Source organism: Condylostylus longicornis, unplaced genomic scaffold (assembly GCF_029603195.1).
Source record: "Condylostylus longicornis isolate FDR11 unplaced genomic scaffold, ASM2960319v2 ptg000018l, whole genome shotgun sequence".
NCBI classification, from domain to species: domain Eukaryota; kingdom Metazoa; phylum Arthropoda; class Insecta; order Diptera; family Dolichopodidae; genus Condylostylus; species Condylostylus longicornis.
The window spans coordinates 12,635,112-12,659,875 of record NW_026577987.1 but is presented as its reverse complement, the minus strand read 5'-3'; the positions used below and the strand labels follow the sequence as shown (position 1 = coordinate 12,659,875).

At 23.6% G+C, this 24,764-nt stretch overlaps 2 protein-coding genes across 2 annotated transcripts in view; both read left to right on the top strand.

Moving 5' to 3' along the window:
- Positions 1–1,061: 1,061 nt before the first annotated feature.
- Positions 1,062–4,929, top strand: LOC129606202 (RNA polymerase-associated protein Rtf1). The gene is made up of 4 exons (XM_055516364.1): positions 1,062–1,272; positions 1,627–2,545; positions 2,757–3,938; positions 4,013–4,929. Exons 1-4 carry the CDS (start codon positions 1,204–1,206, stop codon positions 4,117–4,119), a joined length of 2,277 nt encoding a protein of 758 aa, XP_055372339.1. The 5' UTR covers positions 1,062–1,203; the 3' UTR covers positions 4,120–4,929.
- Positions 4,930–7,133: 2,204 nt separating this feature from the next.
- LOC129606247 (probable ribonuclease ZC3H12C) overlaps positions 7,134–24,764 on the top strand; it is a 64,622-nt gene continuing 46,991 nt past the window's right edge. The window contains exons 1-2 of the mRNA XM_055516455.1: positions 7,134–7,420; positions 8,416–8,515. Of these exons, the coding sequence (XP_055372430.1) occupies positions 7,170–7,420; positions 8,416–8,515 (351 nt within the window). The 5' untranslated portion in view covers positions 7,134–7,169. The remainder of the gene's footprint in view (positions 7,421–8,415; positions 8,516–24,764) is intronic.

The window sequence follows — 24,764 nt, the reverse complement described above, 5'->3', positions numbered from 1 at the left end:
AAGAAAACCAAACTCGATTATTATTAAACAATTACAAAAATTGAGTGATAAAATTTTATTTGAAAATAAAATTATCCTTGTTTCACATTTTTGTCATAATATGAATAAAAAAATCTCGCTTGTTATTTTGTTTGTTTTACTTTTATATTATTTTTCCTTTAAATCCTTTATTTGCCCAACTGCTTTAAATAAATGTACAAAAATTCGTAACATTTGATTAATATTGCAGTCTTCGTAATTTTATAATTACAAATGACAATATAAATTTTGCATTAGTTATTCACACAAGAGAGTATTTTTTATACAATTTTACACCGATGCACAGTTAATTGACTCTTTATTTAAAACATTGTTACATAAAAATTAACAACTTTTTAAATTCTATTCATATTTCTGAGCTAAAAAAAAAAATATTGTTTAATATATATTTTTGTATGTTTTAGATGAATTTACTTTTCTTTGCTTAAATTTTTTCCCAATTTCGTCTACAAAAACTGGGAAAATACTTACTTTGTGAAGAATAACAAATATTTTAGGTAGCATTTACAATAATACCCCACAAGCATTCTTTTTTTTCAAATAAGGTAATAAATTTAATTTAATTCTCGCCATTTTAACATAAATTTTCAAAAACTTCATGCAAAATAATTTAACAATAAATTTTATAAATACAAAATAAATTTTAAAATAATAAACTTTGCTGACGATAAATAAACGACTGATCAAAAATTTATTCTCGCGTTTTTCTCGTTCGATTTTGTTCCAATCAAATTTCCATCCAATCAAATTAAATCATCAAACTAAGCTTGATGAGTAAACACTACCTTAAACTAAATTGTTCGCTGTAATTACTAGAATATAACAAAGGATAAATTTAAAATTTACATCCATTTGAATTCCATTTAATCAATATTTATATTAATAGTTCATTAGATTAAACAGTTAAACACGGTAATACTCACGAAAGAAAGTTGCCGTATTGATATTTAGAAAATGGCAACTCTGTTAAAACTAAAAATGTTTTTGATTTTTGACATAACAACTTTTTATTCTGTGCGCTGAATGCTTGGTATTAGTTGGGTGTAAAAGAAATTTTCTTCTTTTTGGTTTTTTTTTTCTCAAGAACATTTGAATAGTTTTAAGAAATAAATACGTAAATTTAATAGAAAAACACATAGTAAGCATATACATATTTAAATAAATATGGGAAAAAGAAAGCAAGCATTAATTGATTCTGATTCAAGTAGTGGATCAGAGTCAGATTTAGAATCGGTAAGATATAGCTTGAAATTCAAGAAAATCTTTCAACCATTTTAAAAAATTAAGGTACATATATTTTCTACAAAGAAAAATTGCTGCTGTTGAAATATTTAAGCAATATCCTTAATTTTAAAAAGCTAACATTAAAAAAAATTTTCATTATGAAACAATGATTCTTTTAATTGCGACTAAGTATTGTAATTTTTTAGTTTTACATAACTCAGAAAAAATTATCTTTCATTGATTTTTGTATTAAAAATAATTAGTTTTCCAAACAGTGACTACGTATATTTTTATACAACTATTACATCTATAACTTAAGAATATGTATATATCAAGATAAAGAAGAATCTAATTTCGTTGTAGGAACTTTTGTCTTTATCCAAAAAACGAAAAGCTGGGGCGAATAATGTTGCTGCCGTGAACAAGAATAATAAAAATTACTCAGATTCCGATTCAGATTGGGCAGGAAACAAGAATGGAGCATCTGGTCGTAAAAGAAAAGTTACAAAAAAAGTTAACAAAAGTTCCTCATCAGAATCAGAAAGTGATTCTGAAGATGATGCCGAAGAGGAAGAAGAAGAAAATAATATAGAACCTCCGACTAAAAAAGCGTCGCCGCCACAGCCAGAGTTTAACGAAAAAACATTTATGAAAACGCCCGATGAAGAACCAGAAGAAGGTGAAGTTTCTGATAGCGATGAATCATCCAGTGGCTCTGATTCAAGCTCTAGCTCCGATTCACAGTTTGATGATGGTTATGATGAAAATTTAATGGGTGATGAGGAAGATCGAGCGCGATTGAACGCTCTATCTGAAAAAGAAAGAGAAACTGAAATTTTTAAACGTATAGAACGAAGAGATGTAATGCGCACAAGATGGGAAATAGAACGAAAGTTAAAGTTAGCCAAGCGCGGGGAAAAGGCAAAAGACAAGCCCCAGAGAGATAAGAAAAAAAAAGATAAAAGGAAAAAAGAGAAGAAAAAGCCAGTTGCAAAAATTTTAAGTCCTGAACCTTCACCTATAAAAATACCACCAAAAGAAAAATCGCCCTCGCCACCAAAACAAATTGTTCCAGCCCCGATTATTGAGCAAAATGAAGTAATTGTTGAAGAACAGTCAAGCCCTGAGAAAAAAGATAGCGATGGAGCCACAAATGAGTATTTCGATCCTAAAGAAAGATCTAAAGAGCGCAAAAAAAATGTTGAAGCTAATCGAACTGATGATAAACGTAGCAATGCAATGGCGATGTTAAAAGCCAAACGTGAAGGAAAAGCTAAAAGAGGTAAATTTCAATAATAAATGTGATAATGAATATATTAAAAGCAAAAGCTATTCCATTTGTGATAAAAAAGTGAAAGAGTTTTTATTAAAGTATATTTTTATAAGAAACTGATATCGAAAAATACTGATAATATGGTCAGATTAATAATATTTAATATAACTTATAGAATTGCTAATATAATCATAGATTTTTAATGATTTTTTTTTTGCAGAGGAAGAAGAAGCAAAAAGACAAGCTGAACGGGAGCGGGAAGAAGAAAAAGAAGAGCTGGAGGGTGTAACTTCGGGGTCTAAATCAGCAGATAAAATTAAAGTTTCTGATATTTACTCTGATGATTCAGGCAGCAGTAGTAGTAGCGAAGATGAAGAAGAAAAAAGAACCGGATCAGGAAAACAATCCGGAGATAGTTCCCAAAAATCATCTTCAGAATCAGAAGATGATGAAAAAACCGAAAAGAAATCTCCATTCATTAAAACAAAAGAAGAACTTAATAAGTTGCGAATATCGCGCTATAAAATGGAACGTTTCATAAATTTGCCTATATTTGAAAAAACTGTTCTAAATTCCTTTGTGCGGATTAGTATTGGTAACAATAATCAAAGACCGGTTTATCGTGCTGCTGAAGTTGTTGGTGTAGTAGAAACAGCAAAAATTTATCAGCTTGGTAAATTAAGGACAAATCGTGGATTGAAACTCAAACATGGTTCACAAGAACGTGTTTTTCGGCTAGAATTTATATCTAATCAAGATTTCACAGATAGCGAATTTGACAAATGGCGTGAAATGTGTGAAAAGTCAAATGTTTCTCTTCCAACTATAGATCAAATTGAACAAAAGCAGAAAGATATTAAATTTGCTATGAATTACGAATATAGTGATGAAGACGTTAACAAAATAATTGAAGAACGTAACAGATTTCGTAAAAATCCAACCAATTATGCCATGAAAAAAACTATTTTAATGAAAGAGCGTGATGCCGCGTTATTAAGAGGAGAAAATGAGTTAGCTCATGATTTAAGTGTCCAAATAGATCAACTAGAAAGTCGAGCATCTGAATTAGATAAAAGGCGAGCAGGCGGAAGTATTAACTTAATTTCATACATTAATAATAGAAACCGCAAGAAAAATGTTGAACATGCTGAAAAAGCCATTCGCGAAGAAATTCTTGCAAATAAGGGACAAAGAATTGAGGACCCATTTACCAGAAGATTAACACAGCCAAGAATGACTTTTAGTTCAGCTGCAGAGAAAGACAAAACACCTGCATTACAACCTCAACCACCCCCGCCACCTGGTCGTAGAAAACATGATGATGATAAAAAACGTAATAGTGTAGAATATAATTTATATTCACTACATGATTTTGAAATTGATTTAGACGTTCCATTACCAGGTAAAAAGGTTTATTTACAATATTTAATACAACAATGATTTATAAATATATATTAAAATAATTATTATTTTCAGTAAATACAGTTAACGTTATGCCTAAGCCTGTGTCTAAACCACCAGAAGCTGCTCCAAAACGTTCTTTGAACTTAGAAGATTATAAAAAGAAACGCGGATTAATATAATTGGAAATTAATATTTTTAATTTTTTTTAAGGAAATTTTTACCGCCCGATAATAGTTAAAATTTTAAATTTGTTTAACTTTTAATTCATTTATGAAGAAATATTAAAAAAAGCTTGATTTGTTAAAAAAAATGTCTTCAATTATCCATACTATATAGATAGTATACTGTATAATTACTTTTAAATTAATATAACGTAATCTTAAATAATAGAATTAAAAAAGCAAATCACAAAAGAAACCTCAATTAAGCTTTTAACGTAATACGATAGGCAAATAGGTTTAAGAATAATTAATGTAACAAGATGCATGCTAAATGTTTTGTTATAGGTTTTGATTGTAAAATTTGTAAGAAAAAAGATATAAAAATGTATATACATACATCCATATATACATAATTTTTTCATTGCCTCACATTAATTTTTGTTCTTGAAAAATTTTTGATTTGATTTGTCGATATAAAGAAAGTTAAATTTAAAATCAAAATTTTAAAATTGGGAAAAATTTGAGAAATTAAAACTTGTAGGATCTAGAAACACACTTGCGATCTAAAATAAAAATATAACTTAAAATCGCTAAATGTTAAAAAAAATTTACATAAGAACAACGGAAACAAACTCCTAGCAAATTCTAATATAAAAGATTTTTTCTCAATTTTTAATTTTTATGTTAAAAATTAAGTTTATAAAATATTATCAAAATTAAAGGAAAAAGTTATTTAATCAAATAAATATGACTTAAATTACAATTGTATCAAAAGGTATCACAATTATGATATTATACTAAATTATTAATTAAAAGAAATATATTGACTAGTATATCAAAATTAATGTAAAATATATTTCCTTTCTACATGCGCCCGCACATGTATATTTGAAAGTGTACATATGTACCGAGCACTAAGCTTTCCATTGAACTTTGTTTGACGGAACTCTTTGTAGGTAGGAACATATTTTTTTTTTAAACAAATAAGCCTTTCCTAAAATTTAGTTCTAACTTTGATCTTAATATAAAGCGTGTTCGATAAATTAAAATTACGAAATCTTCAAATGTAGCATTAAAAGAAATTACATAGAAAAACCTCAAGGTATTAAAAATCTTATAAAGTAAAATAAATCTTAATTCCTGCTGATCTGTGATGATGCAAAAAAAGATATTTAAGATTTAAGTTAGAACATTAAGTGCATCTCTGAATTATGGGAAGTCCCCATTCTGTCTAACTTGATTGAGATTATCTAAGCTCTTCGGTTGTTATGTTCAGCTCGTGTAGAACAAGGATAGCATAGAACTTTATAGAGTTATTGTAATAGATCAGATTAACCGATGAAATTGGTACTTGAGTATTAGTCCTCAAAGTTAAACTACAATCTATTAAAAGTATATAAAATTAATTATGTTACATATACATATGTATATATGAAGTGGATTGAGAGAATAGTCTTAGTCTTGAAATAATAGGCAGTAGAACACACAATAACTGGAAATGCGACAAAAATCAACGACTAAAATTTCTCATTCTATATATAATCAAAATCCATACCTAATGGAGAGAAAAATAGCACATGTATGACTGTAAATTTTGAGAAAATTAGAAAAATGCTTTTCGTACTGCCTTAAACGAAGCGAATTAAAAATTTTATTTCTGAACAAATGGCAGAAAACAAATTTTAACAAAATTTGTTTTCTGCAATTTTTTCTTAATATCTAATTATTCATAAAAATAATACGTATTGTGATATGAGAAAGCCTGATTGCAAACATATTTAATCTTACTGAAAAAGTAAGAGATTCTGTTAAAAAAATTGCTAATTTAATTTGAAAGTGATTACAAATGCTGAAAGTGCACAAAACATATACATACATACGTAAAATGAATTAAAAAGTTAAATTACAGTTAAGTGAATTAAAAATATACTTACGTAAAATTTATCAAAATTCATCTTATTTATATAAATTTTGGATAGTAAACGACAATTTCGTAAGAGTATATTCACTGGTATCCCCCTAAAATAATTTATACAAAACTAAAATATTTTATCAACAGAATTAAGTAAGTTTGTTAAATAAATTTCTATTTAAAAAATGCCCACTCAAGAATTTGAAACTATAGTACGCTAATTTCACTAGAAATTAATAACATTTTTATAACGGATTAACGGAATCTGTGAGAATATAGAAGCACAGTGTTATCGTATTGATTTTTAAAATTTGCAGTACAATAAAACAATTGACAAATTTATAGAATATCTTAGAATATTTTAAGAATTTGAAAATAATTTTTTTTCAGAATTATTTTTACTTTCGAATACAAAATGCGTGTACGTAATATTCAAGGGCTTATACTTTTCATAGGGCTCAATATATTCCATGCAGATTGTACAACGAAGTGCTTTACATTATATTTGACTTATTTCTGAAACAAATGAACGATTGAAAAATTCTTAAAATAATTTCGTATGTTTTTCAAAAAGTAAAGAGAAAGAGAAATTTTGTTTAAGAAATTTTTGATTTTTTGTTTAAATAGTGGATACGATGTCGAATTTTAAATCACATCATAATTAAAATCATTTTGTTATATTTCCTACTTACTGTGCGGCTTATTTCCTATCACAGTGACGGCTTGTCAGTTGTCAAATTGACTTTACTTTTTTTTTTCTTTTTTCATTTTTTGACGTTTCTAATTGGAAACACTTAAATGACTTTTTTTTATTATTGTTATTGTTGTATATACCACCATTCTTTCATCATATAAAAACTTCCGGGAAAAGAAAAAATAAAAAAATAAATATTTTTGCCTTCTAAATAATATTTACAAATAAAAGTGAAATTAATTTTTGTTTTTTCTTAGCAAAAATCCTTTTAAATATAATAAGTTTATGATTTAAGCAAAAGAGATTAATTACAAATTAGAGAAAGTAAAAATATGTACTTAAAAAAATTTTATAATAATAAAAATTAAACAATGTGTTGAAAATGAGTGAATATAATGGAAAAATAGATAGAAAATAGGAAAAAAAATTTTTTTTTCTTTACAATTTTATAGAATAAAAAAAATGGATGAAACGAAAATTTCAAGTGATTTAAAACAACAATTTAGTATTTTTGTTAATATTAAAAGAAAACATTTAGGTATTTTACATGAGAAAAGTGATAAAATATGTAAAGTATTTGGTTTTCAATCAATAAAAATTGAAAATTCCTGTGAAAATAAAAATAATGAAGAAAACATTAGTAATATCAATAATTCAAATTTAGTTTTAGTACAATTTGTTTCAACCAATGGTGTCAATTCGGGAATAACAAAGTAAATATTTGATTGAAAATAAATATGTACACACATATTTTTATAATATTATATACGCATAAGTATATATGTATATGATATATGTATGCATTCATAATATACACTTGTCAAAACAATATTGCATAGTCTACATTTCGATTTTAGTTAATTCCCATTACTTCACTAACTTACTACAAATTAATTTTAAGATAATCATTCAGATTTCCCTCTCTTTGTTACGTACCTTCCATGTTCCCATATATGTACATAATATGTTCTCACCTATACCCATCCAAACACAAAATATCAATATATTTCAAAATTTTCAAAATCTTTAATATTTTATCAAGATAGAAATCAAAGGAATCTATAATTTTATTTTCATACATTATCTACTTTAAATTATTTGAAATTATGTCGTAATATATCTTAATTTAGTATAGGATCGATATCTATTTAATTATGTACATATAAAATTTAATACAAAAAATAAACAGAATAAAAATAATAACAATAACTTGTTACTTCAACTTTTTGAATTTTGATATTCTAGCAGAAACAAGTTTAAATTCTTTTTTCGTATTACTTATTAATCTATCTACTACCTACTTACCTTCTAAATAATAATATAATTTTCGTTATTTACTTGAATATTTGAATTATCATATTGAATAATCTAAGCAAAACGAGTTGATGGAATACATACATATATGTATATGTTATGTATATTTTAAAATTGTTATAATATTGATAATTGATTTAAATTGAGGAATAATAAATAAATATTTATAAATAAGGAATACTTTTTTAAATAAATTTTTGAATTTAACTGTTGAAGTAAAGAATTTAACATTATTAATTAATACTAATATACCTAACTACTTACCTACCTAACTGCATCAAAAAAAAAATATACCAATTTATATATTATATTTTAATCCAAATTTAACTATACTTAAGTATATAACATACTTACATGTTCCTAATTTCATACATTTTTGCTTTTTCAAATTAAGATTTTGTCGCACTGGGGATAATGATAACGATGATTGCAATACGGAACAAAGTAATTGTAGTGGAAATATTGACGATTTAGAAATAACTCAACAAATTCAAGTAAGTAAGCTTCTTTAGTTACATACCTGGGTACCTTACCTATCTTAATTATTTTAAAATATAATCATTTTTTATAAAATTTAAAGTTTTACTGTTTTTTAATGATTTATGTGTTCTTTACTTACTTTTGTATGCTATCGAATATACACATATATATTATGTGTATTAGGCAAATTTTAAGATTGACAATAAATGAATCAAATATGACACTTGTCATTTTATCTCATGAAAAATTCGCTTTACGTTACTTGTGGAAAATCTCTTGGTATTTATTATATTTTATGATATCTTTGCATCATGGTGAATATTTTAGTATTGTATGTAAAATTAATAACAAAAAATTACTTTATATTAATTTTATATATTAATTTAGGAAATACGTGAAGTAATTTCGATTAATTTAATCGCCATAATTAAGCCATAATTAAAGTATAGGGCATAATTTTTTTAATATGTATTGTGTATTTATAAAAATGTTCGATATATTTTTAACTTAAATATTAAATAGAATGTATTCATAATTATGCATAGCATAGTTTTAAAAACAAACTTTACGAATTTTACTCTTTCATCCAACAGACTCTCAACAGTCAACACTGTGATAGATCTTCGATTAATATTATTTAATAATTTTAATCAAATTTATAATTAATTATAAATATCAAGTTCTTTGAATAATGAATCCTCTTTATTTCAGTTTTTTTAGCCAAGAAAATTTTATTTAAATGAAGTATCTACGTTTTTGAGATAAGTTATTCTATTATAGTGGAATGTAATTCACGCCAGACTTTCAACAATAATAATATTGTTGTTGTAACCAACTGTAGTAGATTTTTTGGTTCTTGGCCTTAGATACAACTATAGCTAATTGCTATGATTTCTAAGGTACGTCTGCGGTGAGCAAGGAATAATATTTTTATTTTAACCGTTTATTTGCGTAATAAATAGTTTCAAATCAAATATTGTCAACAATATTTTTGTAAAACTTATAAAACTCATTCCTATAATTAGTTCAAACTTCAATATGTACATTGTCCTGATTTAACTAGAAGAAATTAAAATTTATGATGAAACGAAAAAACAAGTTGATAACAATTTCATAAATGATTCAAATTGTTCAATTTTTATTGAAGAATCAATTATTGAATTTTATCATAAAAATTTTATATGAAAATTTATTTCTAGATTTACATGGTATGAAAGGACCAAAGAATTTTAAACCTTTATCTAAAAAAAAAAGAACATTTGCATTAGCTCAAATTTTAAAAATTTACAACATTTATACTCAAAAATTTTATCATTTTCTAAAACCTAGCAAAATATATTTGCGTTTTAAAAGTATTTATAATAACAACTTTTTTTTATTTTCAATTTCTTCTTTTGGTAAAAATTAATTTTATTTAAATATTTAAAAAAGTTTAATCAGAAGACATTTCCGATTCGATCTTTATTATTTGTGTTAGTTAATCTTAAAAGTGGTATAACAACATTTTTTTTTTTTGTTTTTCTAAATGGAAGATTTTGTTAACACACTATTTTAAAGGAAATAACAATAAAAATGTTTAATGACATCAAAGATTATTTTTATAATATTTTATGTTAATTAATTTTTAATTATATCGAATATGTTAGTTCTGTTCTATATTATTATTTTCCTCGGGATATTATTAAAAACTAGAACGAATATTAAATGAAAGAATTTTTGTTTAATAAAATCATTTGCAAAATAAATTTTTCTGTTAAAAAAATTTTAAGTAGATATTGTAAATGAAAATGCCAATGATCTTTAAAATATGAAAAATTTAAATTAGTACAAGACAAGCAAAAGATAAATTATGCAAATTGTTTTTATTTTGTCTTTTGTTATTATAAGTGATTAATTTGGGAGGAAATTTCCAGTTAGTTTTAAAAATATTTTGACATAAGGTGTTGATGCTTTAGAAGTTGAAGTAAGGATGGGGGAGGGGGAGGGGGTGAAATAAATTTTAATTATTTACTTTTTATATTCAAGATTTTTTATTGATGTCCTTAATATTTTTTAATATGCATATGTGAGCCAAAACCAGAATCAAATTCGAAAGCCCTTTTAAATTTAATATTTTGTTTTTTGTAAATGTAATCAACATATTATTATGCAAAATATATTTTATATCTTTCTATAACAACTTAATATTATTAAAAATTTTTAATTTACTTAAAGTTCAAAATTTAATTTTAATCAAATTACTTAATTAATTATTTTTGATAAACTGACTCATCCCTATAGATACGAGTATATTTCTTATTCTTAAATAACAAAAATTTTTAATATGTTTTTAATATTTTTGATCTCTTAGTATTACTTATATACTTACGAGTATATATATAAATGGATGTCCATGACGTTAATTATTATGTAGCCAATGGAAAAGGAAAAAAAGATTTTTTGTTTAAATAAATTAAAGATCAAAATTAATTCAAAATTGATAACGTTAGAATTCCGGTTTTGAATTCTTAAAAGACCGATTTGGTTCTGATTTTTTTTTTCCATTTTTATTATTATTGAATGGAATATTTGAGAAAGTATGAGCAAAGGGTAAATTTAAACCATGACTCAGATAAATTTTGAAAAAAAGTTTCAAAACCTAATACATATTGTGAATTTTTATAGTGACAAAATTTAAGAAAAACGAAATTTAAAACAAATATAAAATAAAATTGAATCCTTTAAATATTAAAGGTTTGATATAATAAAGATTTTAAATAAATAACTTTTAAAATTGCAAGCTTATATAATATAAAAATATTAATCAATATGACACACTCAAGAGTCAATTCTTTCAATTGGATTTTGAATTGAGCATAATTTGATTAAATAAATAAAATAGTTGCAAGAATTTTTTGAATTTTAATAAAAAAATTTACAGTTTTACTAAAACGGAAATTATTAAAGATTTCTTTTAATTGACGAATTTTTTATATTAAATTATTTGAAATAAGTATTTTTACTAAAAAAAAATTATATATTTTAATAATTAAAAATTATATATAAAATTGTTAAATTTATTTTTCTATACATTTTTCAGAATAAAATTAATTTAAAAATTTTAAAACTTTAGTTATAAGTTAATGTGTAATGAGAATCCCATTTTCTTCTTCATTTCATTTAATATTGATTAAACAAAATAAAACAAAAATTGTAATAAATTTTATTGAAATTAATAAATCAAAAATAACTTTCAATATCCTAAAAATTTAAAGTTATAAATCTAGATTTTTGAAAACGAAATATGTATACACACAAAACAATTTATAATGGTTATTTACCAAAATTTGTACAATGTTGTCTGTACCTATAATATGGAAACTGCAATTGTAATCATTTAGAAAATGTTCAATATATATAATAAAGAATTTGAAATATTGAGTAATGTTAGTTCCAATATTGCGATGATTCTGAACAATTCAATTCTTAAAAAAAAGTTTCATTTAATAATGACACCTACATAAATTATTTAAAATTATTTCTTTAATTTGTAGGATCAACAAAAAATTAGTTAGCAACAATATTGTTAGAATCACAAATATCATCGTGATTATTCATAAATATTGAATATTTATACAAACGTACACGTTTATTCATTGGTAAATGTATATTTTTGTATACCAAAATTTTATATAATTTTGAAAAAAACAGTCCTTATTCAATAATTAACATATTAACGTTAAAAATCATATTCTTTAAATTCAACTAATCTATTGAGTTTTACATACATATATCATTTCACCTCATTCATAAAATTTCGAGAAGATATTCGATTTATATGACGTGTTAAGTATAGCCTTTTTTTTACTAAAATTAGTTTTTAAATCAAAATACTTTTTAATACTGTTTATACAAAATCATAATGTGCTAATATTTAGCACATTTTAAATAACAAGTACAAGAAATAAATATTTTGTAAAATTGATTGTTTTTGTAATTACAACAAATTTGGTAAATTCAAATTTATTGATTTTACAAAATTTGTTTACAAAATTTTTATTTAAACAAGTTATTTTTTAAATTAATCACAATTTTAAATAGAAATTGACAGTATTGTAAATTATTAATTTTTGGTTTATTAATTCCAGAACACATACATATATTCAATTCTTTTATGTGTTTTGAAACAAAATCAATATTATGTATTAAATACTAATAAATTTAATAATTAATTGTATTACGACATAAGTACACGACATACATATTCGATATTTTGAACAGCTTTTATAATTTTTTATAATATCGATTTATAAAAATGAATAAAATCACTAATGGAACTCTTTTAAATTAAATGTTTCATAAGTACCATAAATATTTTTTAATATAATATATGTAATTAGAAGCGTTTAATCAAAATATTTGTTAAATAATTTAAATTCATAATATTAAATATTCTTAAATCCTTTAATGAAACTGAAATTATTGACCTATATGAAAACCTCCATATATTTACCTGGCTATATAAAGTGCATATATGCATATTTAAAATTCGAATTTACTTTCATTTTCTATGGTTTTATTAAATATTTAATAAATTTATTTTAAATAACCTATAATTAAGTTAAAATTGACGCAAGCTTACAAGTTAATTTAAACAATTCTAAAACAAAAACAAAGCAATATGAAGAGGTTAATTAGCACTCATATGCTATACATATTGTATTTTATGTGCAAGTATATAGATATTTGTTTTAGTATAGTAAAAAAGTAAAAGATTGCAACTACAAACACAATATGTCGGTACTGTGAAAAAAGGAATGATACGAACTAAGAATAAAGATATGAATTTATTTATCTGAAAAGTATTTTCACTGAACCGAACATAAGATAAAAGTTCCAGTTCCATATGAAAACTACTTATATGTGTATATATATTCAGTTTATTAACTATATAATATGTAGATAATTTTTTTTTAATCTTATATCTATAAAAATTTTGTGTACATGTAAATATTATGAGTCATTCGTAAAATAACTTGAACCTTTTCATTTCTTCCGTTTTAAAGTTTATTACCTTACTAAGTATATTTAAATTTATTGAAGGAAGGAATGTGTATGTATAATTTACTTTAATTTTTTTCCTTAGTTCCATAATTATTTTAGTTACCTTGTCCTTGTATTCGTAGACTAGTCGCGAGTAGTATTTATATATTAAGTTATTTTACATGTCTGGTTATTATAATATTGAATTTTCTGCTTAACTTATAGTTATATATTATACATATATATATTTATCATACGATATTTAAAAAAAATTTATGTCCTTAACCCAATAACTAAATCTCTTGTCATTTTAAAACTTATAACCCTTATAAATAATATATTTTTAGGCTATATATATATTTAGACCAAATATAAATATGTTTATTGCATTTTCAATCATTTTTAAACTATTAAATAATATTTTAAATTTAATCAGCTATACTTAAAACTCAAACAATTAAATATCAAATTTTTTAGTATTAAGTTTCAACACATACTTTAATTTAAATCCGTAATATCAAATAAAGAAAAGAAAACACAAAAAAATCAAAACTAGTTCACGGTTCTTTATTTAAGTGTGTTAAAAATTTTTTGTGTTTAAATTTTTTTTTTGTTTTCTATGTTATTTTAAAAAAAAAAAAAAAAATTGTGGTAAATTATAAAACAATAACAATAAATAAAAAATTGAACTTCAAGTATTTAGAAACAAAATGAAAAAAATCAAAAAGATAAAAATAATAAAAACAAAAAAAAAATTTCTTAATCTTAACAAATGATTTTTCTAAAAATTTCCCTCCAGTTTTAAAAACATTTGGGAAAATAATCATGAAAAATTAATGCTATTAAAGTAAATTTTATATTGTATACGGAGGATGGATAGTAAGTGTCTTTTATTATAAAAGGAGATAAAAAACGAATGTGTACTTTGGTACCTTTAAATTAATTCATATATAATTAATAATTCACACCAATTCTAACAATATTGTTAACCCATTATCCACAAATGACACAAATACACACATGTGTTATTTTCACATGTCTCCTTTTCTTAATCTAAAGGAATTTTCTTAGAAAACTTCAAATTTCATTTTAAACGATAACCACACTTTTATTTTAAAATTACAATTTGCAGACAATGTTTGTTCTTTTGAATTTTTCTATTAACAAAATGAAAATTATGAGTTCAATAAATGGCTATATAAGTATGAATAAAAAGTTAAAGGCATATTCTTTATAGAATAAAAGCATCAGCAACAACTGACTTTGTGGCTTTTAGATAATTGAAATAATATTTATTCAATTGATTTTAGATAATTTAGATATTGAAAATCATTGCTAATTTCTCTTGATAATATTATTGTAAGAAATTTTAATAGTTATACAATTAATAAAATGAAGGGCATTTTCTAGTAATCATGTCTATCAAATGCCTGCAATTGACATTAGTCTTGAATTCCAACACTGCGTCATGACTCAATTGTTATAAATCTAAAAATACACTGTTATTTATTTATTTTTAACTAAAAATTAAAATTCTAATAATTATAACATTTACAAAATCAAACGAATGACATAATTGACATTTGACAATCATGTCCACAACAAACTAAAAAAAAACTACAATTTTATACAATGATTTGCACCAATTAGTTTAGCAAATTAATGGGAAATTATTACTCGTAGTATAAAAGGGTTATTATTTATTTATTTTATACGGGATTTCAGTTTCTTCTCTCTCTTTTTCTTGCAATACTGTAAACCCGATTAAAATTTTCTATATTAAAAATTTTTTAATTTTTCTCCTCAACTTTTTGAATTACTACTAAAAAATTTTCCCATGTTCAAAATTTTTGTACCATCCTTCTTAAAAATATATTTTTTTAGCATCAATCTGCTTTTTTTTTTTCTAAATATTTTTCTTAATTTTATTTGATTTTTGAATTGGAAAAAAAGCATTTTTTTTTGGTGTTATGCTGCAAAAGGAAAGCTTTTTTTTTTTGCATTTTGCATTATCTACTTTTTTTTATTTATTATGATATTGTACCTATAAAATTTACCTGTATTTTTTTTTCCATCTTAACATTATTTCTCTATATCCACAAATTATTTACTTACAGTTTGACAACAAGAAATTTCTATACTTTTCAAAATACATACCGATAAAGTACATATGTATATACAAACATATATCTGTGATTGAACATTTTAGTACAATTACAACTACATAATATTATTTTCTTATTTATACATATACATACATACGTACACATTGTATATTATATGATTAGCGTATATTTTATACTATCTCAAGAGAAAAAACAAAAACAAAATCACAAAAATGCCTCTAAGCATCAAAGTTATTTTCATAAAAATTCAATATGCGTTTTTATTTTGTTTACATCCGGCTCAGAGCAGGTAAAAAAAAACAAAATAATAATAAGAAAAAAGTAACAGCAAAATAAAAGTAAAAAAAAAATAAAAAGTAAAACAAAAAAAAAAAAATAAGCGGGTGTCTTGTATAAATTGAAGAAAGCTAAAAATTAATGAGTTGAATACCTGTAAAATACCTGTGAATATTTTGATCTGATGTAAAAAAAAAGAAAACAAAAACAACAAAAAAGCTCATTTTGAACGTAAATGAATCGTAAATAAATATGCAATTTACACGAACAAGAAAAAAAGATGATTTTTTTTTTTGTTTTAATTTTTGTTGTCTTTTCATTAAAAAAAAAAAAGTTATTTTTCGTTTTTTTACTATAGTGCGTCTTAAGCTTATTTTACTGTCTTACGATTTCATATCAATAACATTTTATTGTTTAAGTCTTTTGTTACTTTTTATCAACACCTTATACAAAAATGATTCATTACTATTCACAATATGCGTATTAATAAGTAATAAGGAGAGTAGAAGCTATTAAAATCGTTTATAACAGGGTTAGCCAAACTGCAACTGACAAGTCACATGCAGCTCTTTGAATAATTATTTGTGGTTTTCTTTAAATGAATCCAAATTAACTTTTTATTTTTGTATTTTAATATTTTAAAAAACTATTATTCCCTATATGTGTTTCCAAGTGCTTTCAAAATTGTCCATGTTAAAATCATATGGCTTTATTGAAAACTGCTTCAAGAAATATATAAATATCATCTAAATCGCCCCTAATCGGTCGAATCTAGACCTATTTTGAAATTGTAAACTTCCATTACAATGAATGGTTTATGATATCTTACTTTGGAACAAACATTTTGTATATTACGAATATAATTAATAACATGGAATTATCGATAACTTATTACTAATATGTATTTATTCAATTGCGGCTCGCAAAAAAAATTTGAAATTTTGAAAAATGCCTTGAATTATCAAAAAGCTTGGTCGCCTCTGGTTTGTAATATGATGAAAAGTTTCATTTACTTATGATCATTTTAATTATTGTAAAAAAATTATTTAAGTATAAAGAATATTAAATGTAAATGCCGTGAATATTAATTATTATTGTAGTTATATGTAAGAGACGTGAATTTATTTTCAGAGACGGTACGTTTAAAAATAATTATTTTAAGTAGATAAAAAAAAAAAAATTGTGATTTATCAAATATCTTATGAAAATTTCTAAAGTATCATAATTCATATAGAATATATAGTATAATAGTGATAATATAACAGTTTTAAAATCATCCATATTTTCTTAAACGCTTTCATTATTTGAGGTGATGTAAGAAAAAATTTGCAATTTTCAATGAAATTCTTTATTTTTTTAATTAGTAATAATAACCTTAGTAAATCAGTGCAAGCGATGCTTCTATACATTAATATAAGGGAATATTGGGTATACAATCTTTATTATATTAAAATTTGTTATAAATTAATATTTTCGTACTAAACATACTTTGCAAACTATAAACAAAAAATTAAGCTAAATTATAAAAAAATTGGTTTTAAATGCGGTCCTTCAAATTTTCCATAAAATGAGTGTAAATTTTCTAACTTGGTTTAATCAAAATTATACAAAATTTAAATGCGTCAGGTTTGAGTGATTGTCATCATCATTAAATTATTTTAAATAATTAATAACAATCTTAGAGTGAGATTAAAAAATATATTCCAATTTTTCCAAAGAACTAGAAAATTTTTAATTTTATTTAGACGCCATTAATTTATAAATTTTCGATCCCAAATATTCTTAATAAAAAAAAAGAATAAACTTTTACCGTCACCTAAAATTTTCGGTTTATTTTTATTTTATTTTATTAATTTCAAATGTCGCACCAAATTAAAATTAATTTAAAAATGGCAAAAAAAAAAAATGGTTATCCAAATTTTGTGGATAAACTCCTAATTATTATTATTTCAATTACACCACAATGTTATTATTATTCAATCATATATAAATATTTTTTTTCCAAAAACAATTAATTATTATTTTTCGATTAATAATGTGTAATTGTTATTAATATTAATTTGGTAAGGACTTCAATGAAATGATGAATAGTCATGATAATGACCAGTCAGTCATACTGCAATGTCAAATCAAATTATTTATTTGTTTTCTAAATTCCTTAAATTCTATTGAAAATCAAATCATGTATAAGTTGTATAGATAGATATAGAAAAAATTGATGGCACGTGTCAATTAAAATTATCTTGTTTATTAGCTTGTAAACGATTTTTTAGATGATTAATCAATTAATATTTTGTGCTTGTATAATTAAATTTCAATTATTTTGTTTAGGTGATCTTTAAAGGATTAAAATAATCATATATAAGTTCAGGTATATATATTTTAATTTATTTCGACTTTTTTTTTTTTTGGTGATTAAATGAGATTACCAAATATTTTAAACAAATATGGGAGTTGGGGTATAAAATTAAATTTTAAGTAAATTTTGCGCATTAAATAATTTGCGGTTTTAAGTTGATAAAATTTTAAATACAATTTACAAAAATTATGTATTATGCATTGTGGAAAAATTTAGACAAAAATTTTGGCTCTATTCAAATAAATCTATGGGTTTAAGGAAGAAAATGAGTAAGTCGAAAAAGTATGTTTCGGATGATCAAAGCTTAAAACTTAATTTTAAAACAGAATATTGTAGATTTTCATTTTTTGAACTAAGTATAGTACTTTATGATTAAGCGATGGCAGGATATCAGAAAAAACGGAAATGACTCAAATTTAAATGAGTTTAAATTAATAAATCTGAAATTTAATAGATTTAATCAAAAGAAATTGTAAATTTTTTTTTATTTTCACCCGTAACTGTGCGATTGAAATTGAAAAATACAATGTAGTAACAAAATCTTAGACAGAAATCTTAGTATATGGATTTAGGATTGAAATATAAAGGATGCAGATACTGATCTAATAAATTCAATTTAATTCGACTCATTTGTTTTTTGTAATCACAAAAATATTGAATTTTATTTTTGGAAAAATGTCAATAAGAAAATATTATTTCTATAAGAAGGGCCGGGTCCAAAATCTTACCATTTATTTATATTTACGTTATATACGTCCAATTTTCTTAAATTAAAAAAAAAATTTCATTAATTTTAGAAAAAAAAAACTTTCGAAATTTCATTGTCGTCAACCATGTTTAACATTTTTACAATATAGAGAACAACAATTTTCTGACCTTTTATAGCTTTTTAACCTCTATTAAGCATTTACGTCATTAAAAAATTAAATTTTTTTTTCTCTCTTTTCAATCATTAATAAATTTTCATAGATGATCATTTTTAAGAATTTCCTAAAATATGGTTCTTAATTAATAATTAATATAGTTACTAATTATCACATGTATATGTTATACGTACATATTCTATTTTAAAATCCTGTCTCTATAGAAATTGTGATATTATATCAATGAATGAGCTCGAAATACTGGTTCTATTATATACATACATATATGTAGCTCGATGTATGAAATTTAATATATGAATGAAATATCTATATTCTATTTTATTAATGTTATTGTTATAGAAAACCTTAAATCAAAATCAAAAAATCCGCTTTAAATTACGAAAAATAAAATTATAATAATCTTACATTGTATGTATGTTTAATTTTCTTATAAATTTCCTTCTATCATACATACTCATATAGTTTTTATAAAGTAACATTTTTAGCACTTTTCCAAAAAAATTTTGAAAAAAAGTGCTTATTAGTTTCACGCTGTCCGTCCGTCCGTCCGTCCGTCCGTCCGTCCGTCCGTCCGTCCGTCCGTGTGTCTGTTTACAAAACTTCTACATTCTTAAAGATAGAAAGCTGAAATTTAATATGTACATAGGTCTTTACTAGAAACATATTTCCGTAGAACAAAATTTTCACCTATCTCCCCCCCTCTAGAAGTTATACCCCCCCAAAACCTTAAAAATGGCCTTTTTTAACTATTTGTTGCAATGAAACCATAAGCATTTTTGAAATTTTGCAAACGCAGAAAGGCAGCGGCTTGCTCTTCCTACCGCGGTATACTATAGTAAGACTTTAGAAAAACAAAATGGCCGTTCAAATTTACCGTTATCTAAAGTCCTTTTTTTCCAAATTTTTGATGTCATTTTTCTTCTAGACCCCAGCCTGTAGAAGCTTGAAATTTTAGGGGCTTTTAGACACTAATAAATTCTTCATTTCGTTAGAAGAAAATTTTTTTCCATCTCCACCCTCTCTCAAGTTATTGCCTCTTGAAATTTGTAAAATTTGAATTTTTGGCGCCTTATATTTCCGAAACCACAAACGTTTTTAAATTTCTATAAACATAAAAAGCTAGCGGTAAATTCCATGACATTAAAAAATATAATTATTTTTCTTAACTCATACAATTAACCCTTAAAATCGAGCATCATGTTAACCCCTCTTTATATTAATTTTTGCTTTATTTCAAAGACTGCATGTATGCATTATCCTAAATATATGCAATCCTAGAAATAGCATTGTGTATGAATAAAAATAATTTTAATAGTGTGATAGGTATACATAGTGTACTTAAAAGCAGAATTTTCACTTGTTGAAGGGAAAAGTGCTACAATACAAACCATTGGTTTGACCCAACTTTATTCACTCTCATTTTCTTTCTAATTAATCAGCCAGTTCAGTTGCATTGATATGTTAGTTTTTAAAGCGCAAGATATAAGAGAAGAAGTATACAATGTATAACTAATATTGCACTCTACTATACCTGAATATTTAAAAGAGAAATTGTAATCGATAGAACGAAAAATATTTAATCTATAGTTTGTATAAAAAATATGAAGTTAAAATGGCACTCCTTTAAATTTGATTTATTTCAAAGTTCCTATACAAATATTCATTTGATAAATTTAATTCTAAGCTTAATAGATGTTTAATTATAAATTTTCTAAGTTTATAAAATTATAATTTTCATATTTGTACAGAAAAACAAATTGTATACGTAGGTTGTACATAATTAAGTTTGTCATTTATTTATTTAACGCACAAATTTTAAAATATAGTGTTCAAGAACATTGCTTACTATGTTTATAGACAGAAACAGTATAGCGAGAGCAATATGTGTATATGTCCAAAAGATTCATTCTTTGATAAGCATATTATTCTTTTAATAGTGTCTTAATTACAAGTTATTTTAAAACATTAACAATATTAAAACTATTCGTATCCAAAAAATAAAAGATATGAAAGAAATAAGCCGTAAAGAATGATATACAAAGGCAAAAATAAAATGTTAATGATTTAAATTGAAATTATCGCCAATAATAAATTTTTTAAATACATACATACGAACATTCATTATAATGTCGAATTATTTAAATTATTATTATGCATTTAGGCTTATAAATACCTGCATATTTTATATAGGACGATTCTTCTTATATGTCATGTTCTTTAATTATGCGTTAATATTTTAATACTTAAGTTATTTTATTTTTTACAAAAAAGACGGGTATTAATTACCTTTTAGCGCTTTTCCAAGAGAAATAGTTACTATAATTTAACTTTGCTCATCTGTCCGTTCGTTGTGTGAAACCCGTTTCGTTTTCAAATTTTTGTTATCGTTTTTCTTCTAAACGATAAGTCTGAAACTGTAGCTTTTAGACACTTGTGAATAATTTATTTCGTCAGAGGAAATTTTTTTTCACCTCCACCCCCTATCAAGCTATTGCCTCACGAAATTCGTAAAATTCATATTCTTTAAACTGCAAGCTTTTCGAAAATTCCATAAAAGTCAGTGCAATCCAAACTTATGTTAACACTGCCTTCAATTTTTTTTATTCTTTCATCCTAAATGTATGCAATGATATGAAAGATTTTGGTACAGATTTGTAACAAAAGTAATTTAAATCGGTAGTACATACCTTTTAAGAAAAAATATATTTATTTGTTCAAGGGAAAAGTGCTATTTTACAAATCATTGGTTTCATTCAACTTATTTTTTTTACGCTTGTTGTCCAATTACCAAAATCATTGTAACTATTCGCGACCTTTTTAATTGCCTGCATAATAATTGCTAATAATATGAAAGGTATATCATAAATTTCACATTAATATTTTTTGTTTTAAATTTTTAAAAAACCGCCTCAAGTTTAAAAGTAAACGATTTCAAATGTTTTTGAGAATTTGATTACATTCTGTGTTTCGTAATAAACATTTCTTTCGAAATTTCAACGATTTTTTCGATTTCTAAATAACTTAAAGGGAGAATGTTGCAATCCGGGCAAAAGTCAAAAAAATTAAATAGTTTGCTTACTTTAGTAAATGTGAATGGTTTTTTTTTTTAATGACTTCAGTCCATTTGAATAAAACTTAAGCATCGTTTTATATTTATATATTGAGTATATTTATTTATTTTCGTATTCAACTTCTTAGTTTCAAACCTAACCATTAAAATTACCATTGCTTTAAATATAAAAGAGCTTTGAATTTTAAAAAAAGGCTTATGTAATTTTCAAAATAAACCACGTAGGCTTATGCTAAAGAATTAAGCACTGTTGCTTAAGAATATCTTAATGTTTAACTGAACAACTACAAATTCGTGTTTTTCTTTTTCATTAACAAAATGTTTACCTTTTTTTTCAAAACCTGGTTAAAATATTCATTTATATATGCATCCATGTAATACTTATTTACTGCATTATATTCAATTGTTATGTGCATATACATATGTACGTATAATACACACAATGCAAAATGTAACTTATCGAGTGTATATCAAAATTATATATTTTTCCTTTTGATTACAATTTCATCCGGTTAACCTAAATTTTCCATTTTTAACTATTAAATAAACAAGTTGAACAATAAATAATAGTATGTACGTGTATATTCATAAGAAATTTTTCAAAAAATGAAATGAAACGGATAAGATGTAAAAATAAATATTAGAAGAGGAAAAAAAAACATAAAAAAAAAACGAACAACCGGAACAAAAATAAAAGAATGAAAAAAAAAATGAAATTACAAAATGATAGAGTGAAAAACAGAAAATTGCACTTACAAGGAGAATTTAGGAAATTAAATAGTTCGCTTATCGTAGTATACTGGCTGAGAAAAGAGAGGTTTCATTGTTGTTGTTCGATTGTTATTATTTTTTTCAACTTTTCTATAATTTATTCACATAAAAACAATTAAATTACTATACAGGGTTTTCTGGAACAGGTATTAAAGCTCTCGAGGTGTAGTTTCTTCGAATTTTTCAGGAAAGAATTTGTTTGTGTAGAGAAGGTGGGACGCGATGGTGCGGACATCTAAGGGCACTTTTGGAAGATTAAAGAAAATTAAATTGGAAAAATTGTTTTGTTGTGTCCGAGTTGCATGCCCCAAGGTATGGCATAACACTGCGTATTAAACTTAAATTTATAAAATAAGAATAAATACTTTTCTAATTTACTTTACTTCCGGCATGTACTAAGATTGGAAGTTTTCCGCAATATTTTTACAAGACGTAACATAAACATAAGTAATATCGTGAGATAATTACAATAGATCTTATATTTTGGTTCTCCAAAAGAAGAAATTATAAAAACAATAATTTATTATAAAATTTTGATAAATGGTTATAATTTACGAACAATGAAATAATTCCCATCATTCTTAGTAAAATAAATTAATTTTTGTGTTAGTAAATTTGTTTCCAAAAATTTTTACTTCCATTTTTTTTTTTTTCCAACCATCTACACATTTTTTAACATAATTATTATGTTGAAATTTTCCCATTCAAATAAATTTTAAAATTTTTATTGTTGATTAATAAATATATGGGAGTAAATGTCTAATTATGTATGAGAATACTAGAGAATAAAATAAAATAAATTATGTTATCTGAGTTTAATGTAATAAGTACTTAGCACATTATTATTTTAAAAAATCAGCTCACATAATTTTATTTGTTAAGAGTGAATAGTATGTTTGAGCTTGTGAATTATAAAATTAGTCGTATTAATTAAATATGTTGACATTATAAATTTAGATATTTTGCCTCCGTTTTTAATTGTTCTAGAAATTGCTACAGATTAGTTTTACATTTAAAGTAGAATTATTTCTTCTTTTCATTTATATTCAATATAATTTTTTTCTTATTAATTTCCTTTGATTATTTCATTGATAAACCAAAAACCAGATGTCACTAAAAAAAGTCATAAATTTTTATTTAATAATAGATATTTATTTTATTTTTTTATATTAAAGTAATTTTATTTTTAATTTTTATTTAATATTCTCAATTTGTATTTTATCTTTTTTATTTTTATTTATGTATAGTACGGTTATATGAGAGCTATGTATTTTAAATTTCATTTTGATTTCTTCTCGTTCTTAAATAAAATGTCAAAGAAAAAACCTTTTTTTTTTCAAATGTACATATAATTATTATTTAGTGTTGCCCAATTGAAATTTAAATTTTAGCATACGTTATGAAAATTGGCTAGAAAACAATATTATTAATGAATTAATAATAATGAATTAGTTTTGTTTTTAGTATTCAAAATAAGTGAGGAACAAAATTGCAATTGCCTTTCTGGAAAATTAACTATTTTTGTTTGTTTATAAAAATAATACTTTTTATTGTTATACGAATTGATGCATTTCTCTCAATTTTCAAATTAATTGCATATTTTTACAAAAATAAATATAAATTAACAAAATTAGTCTAACAATATAAATTTGATAACTATTGAAAAAATTGAATGAAGAAAATTTTTTTATTTTGAAAATTATGCTTATTAATTCTTATGAATTAGTCAGAGGTAACAATATCAAATTTTGTTCA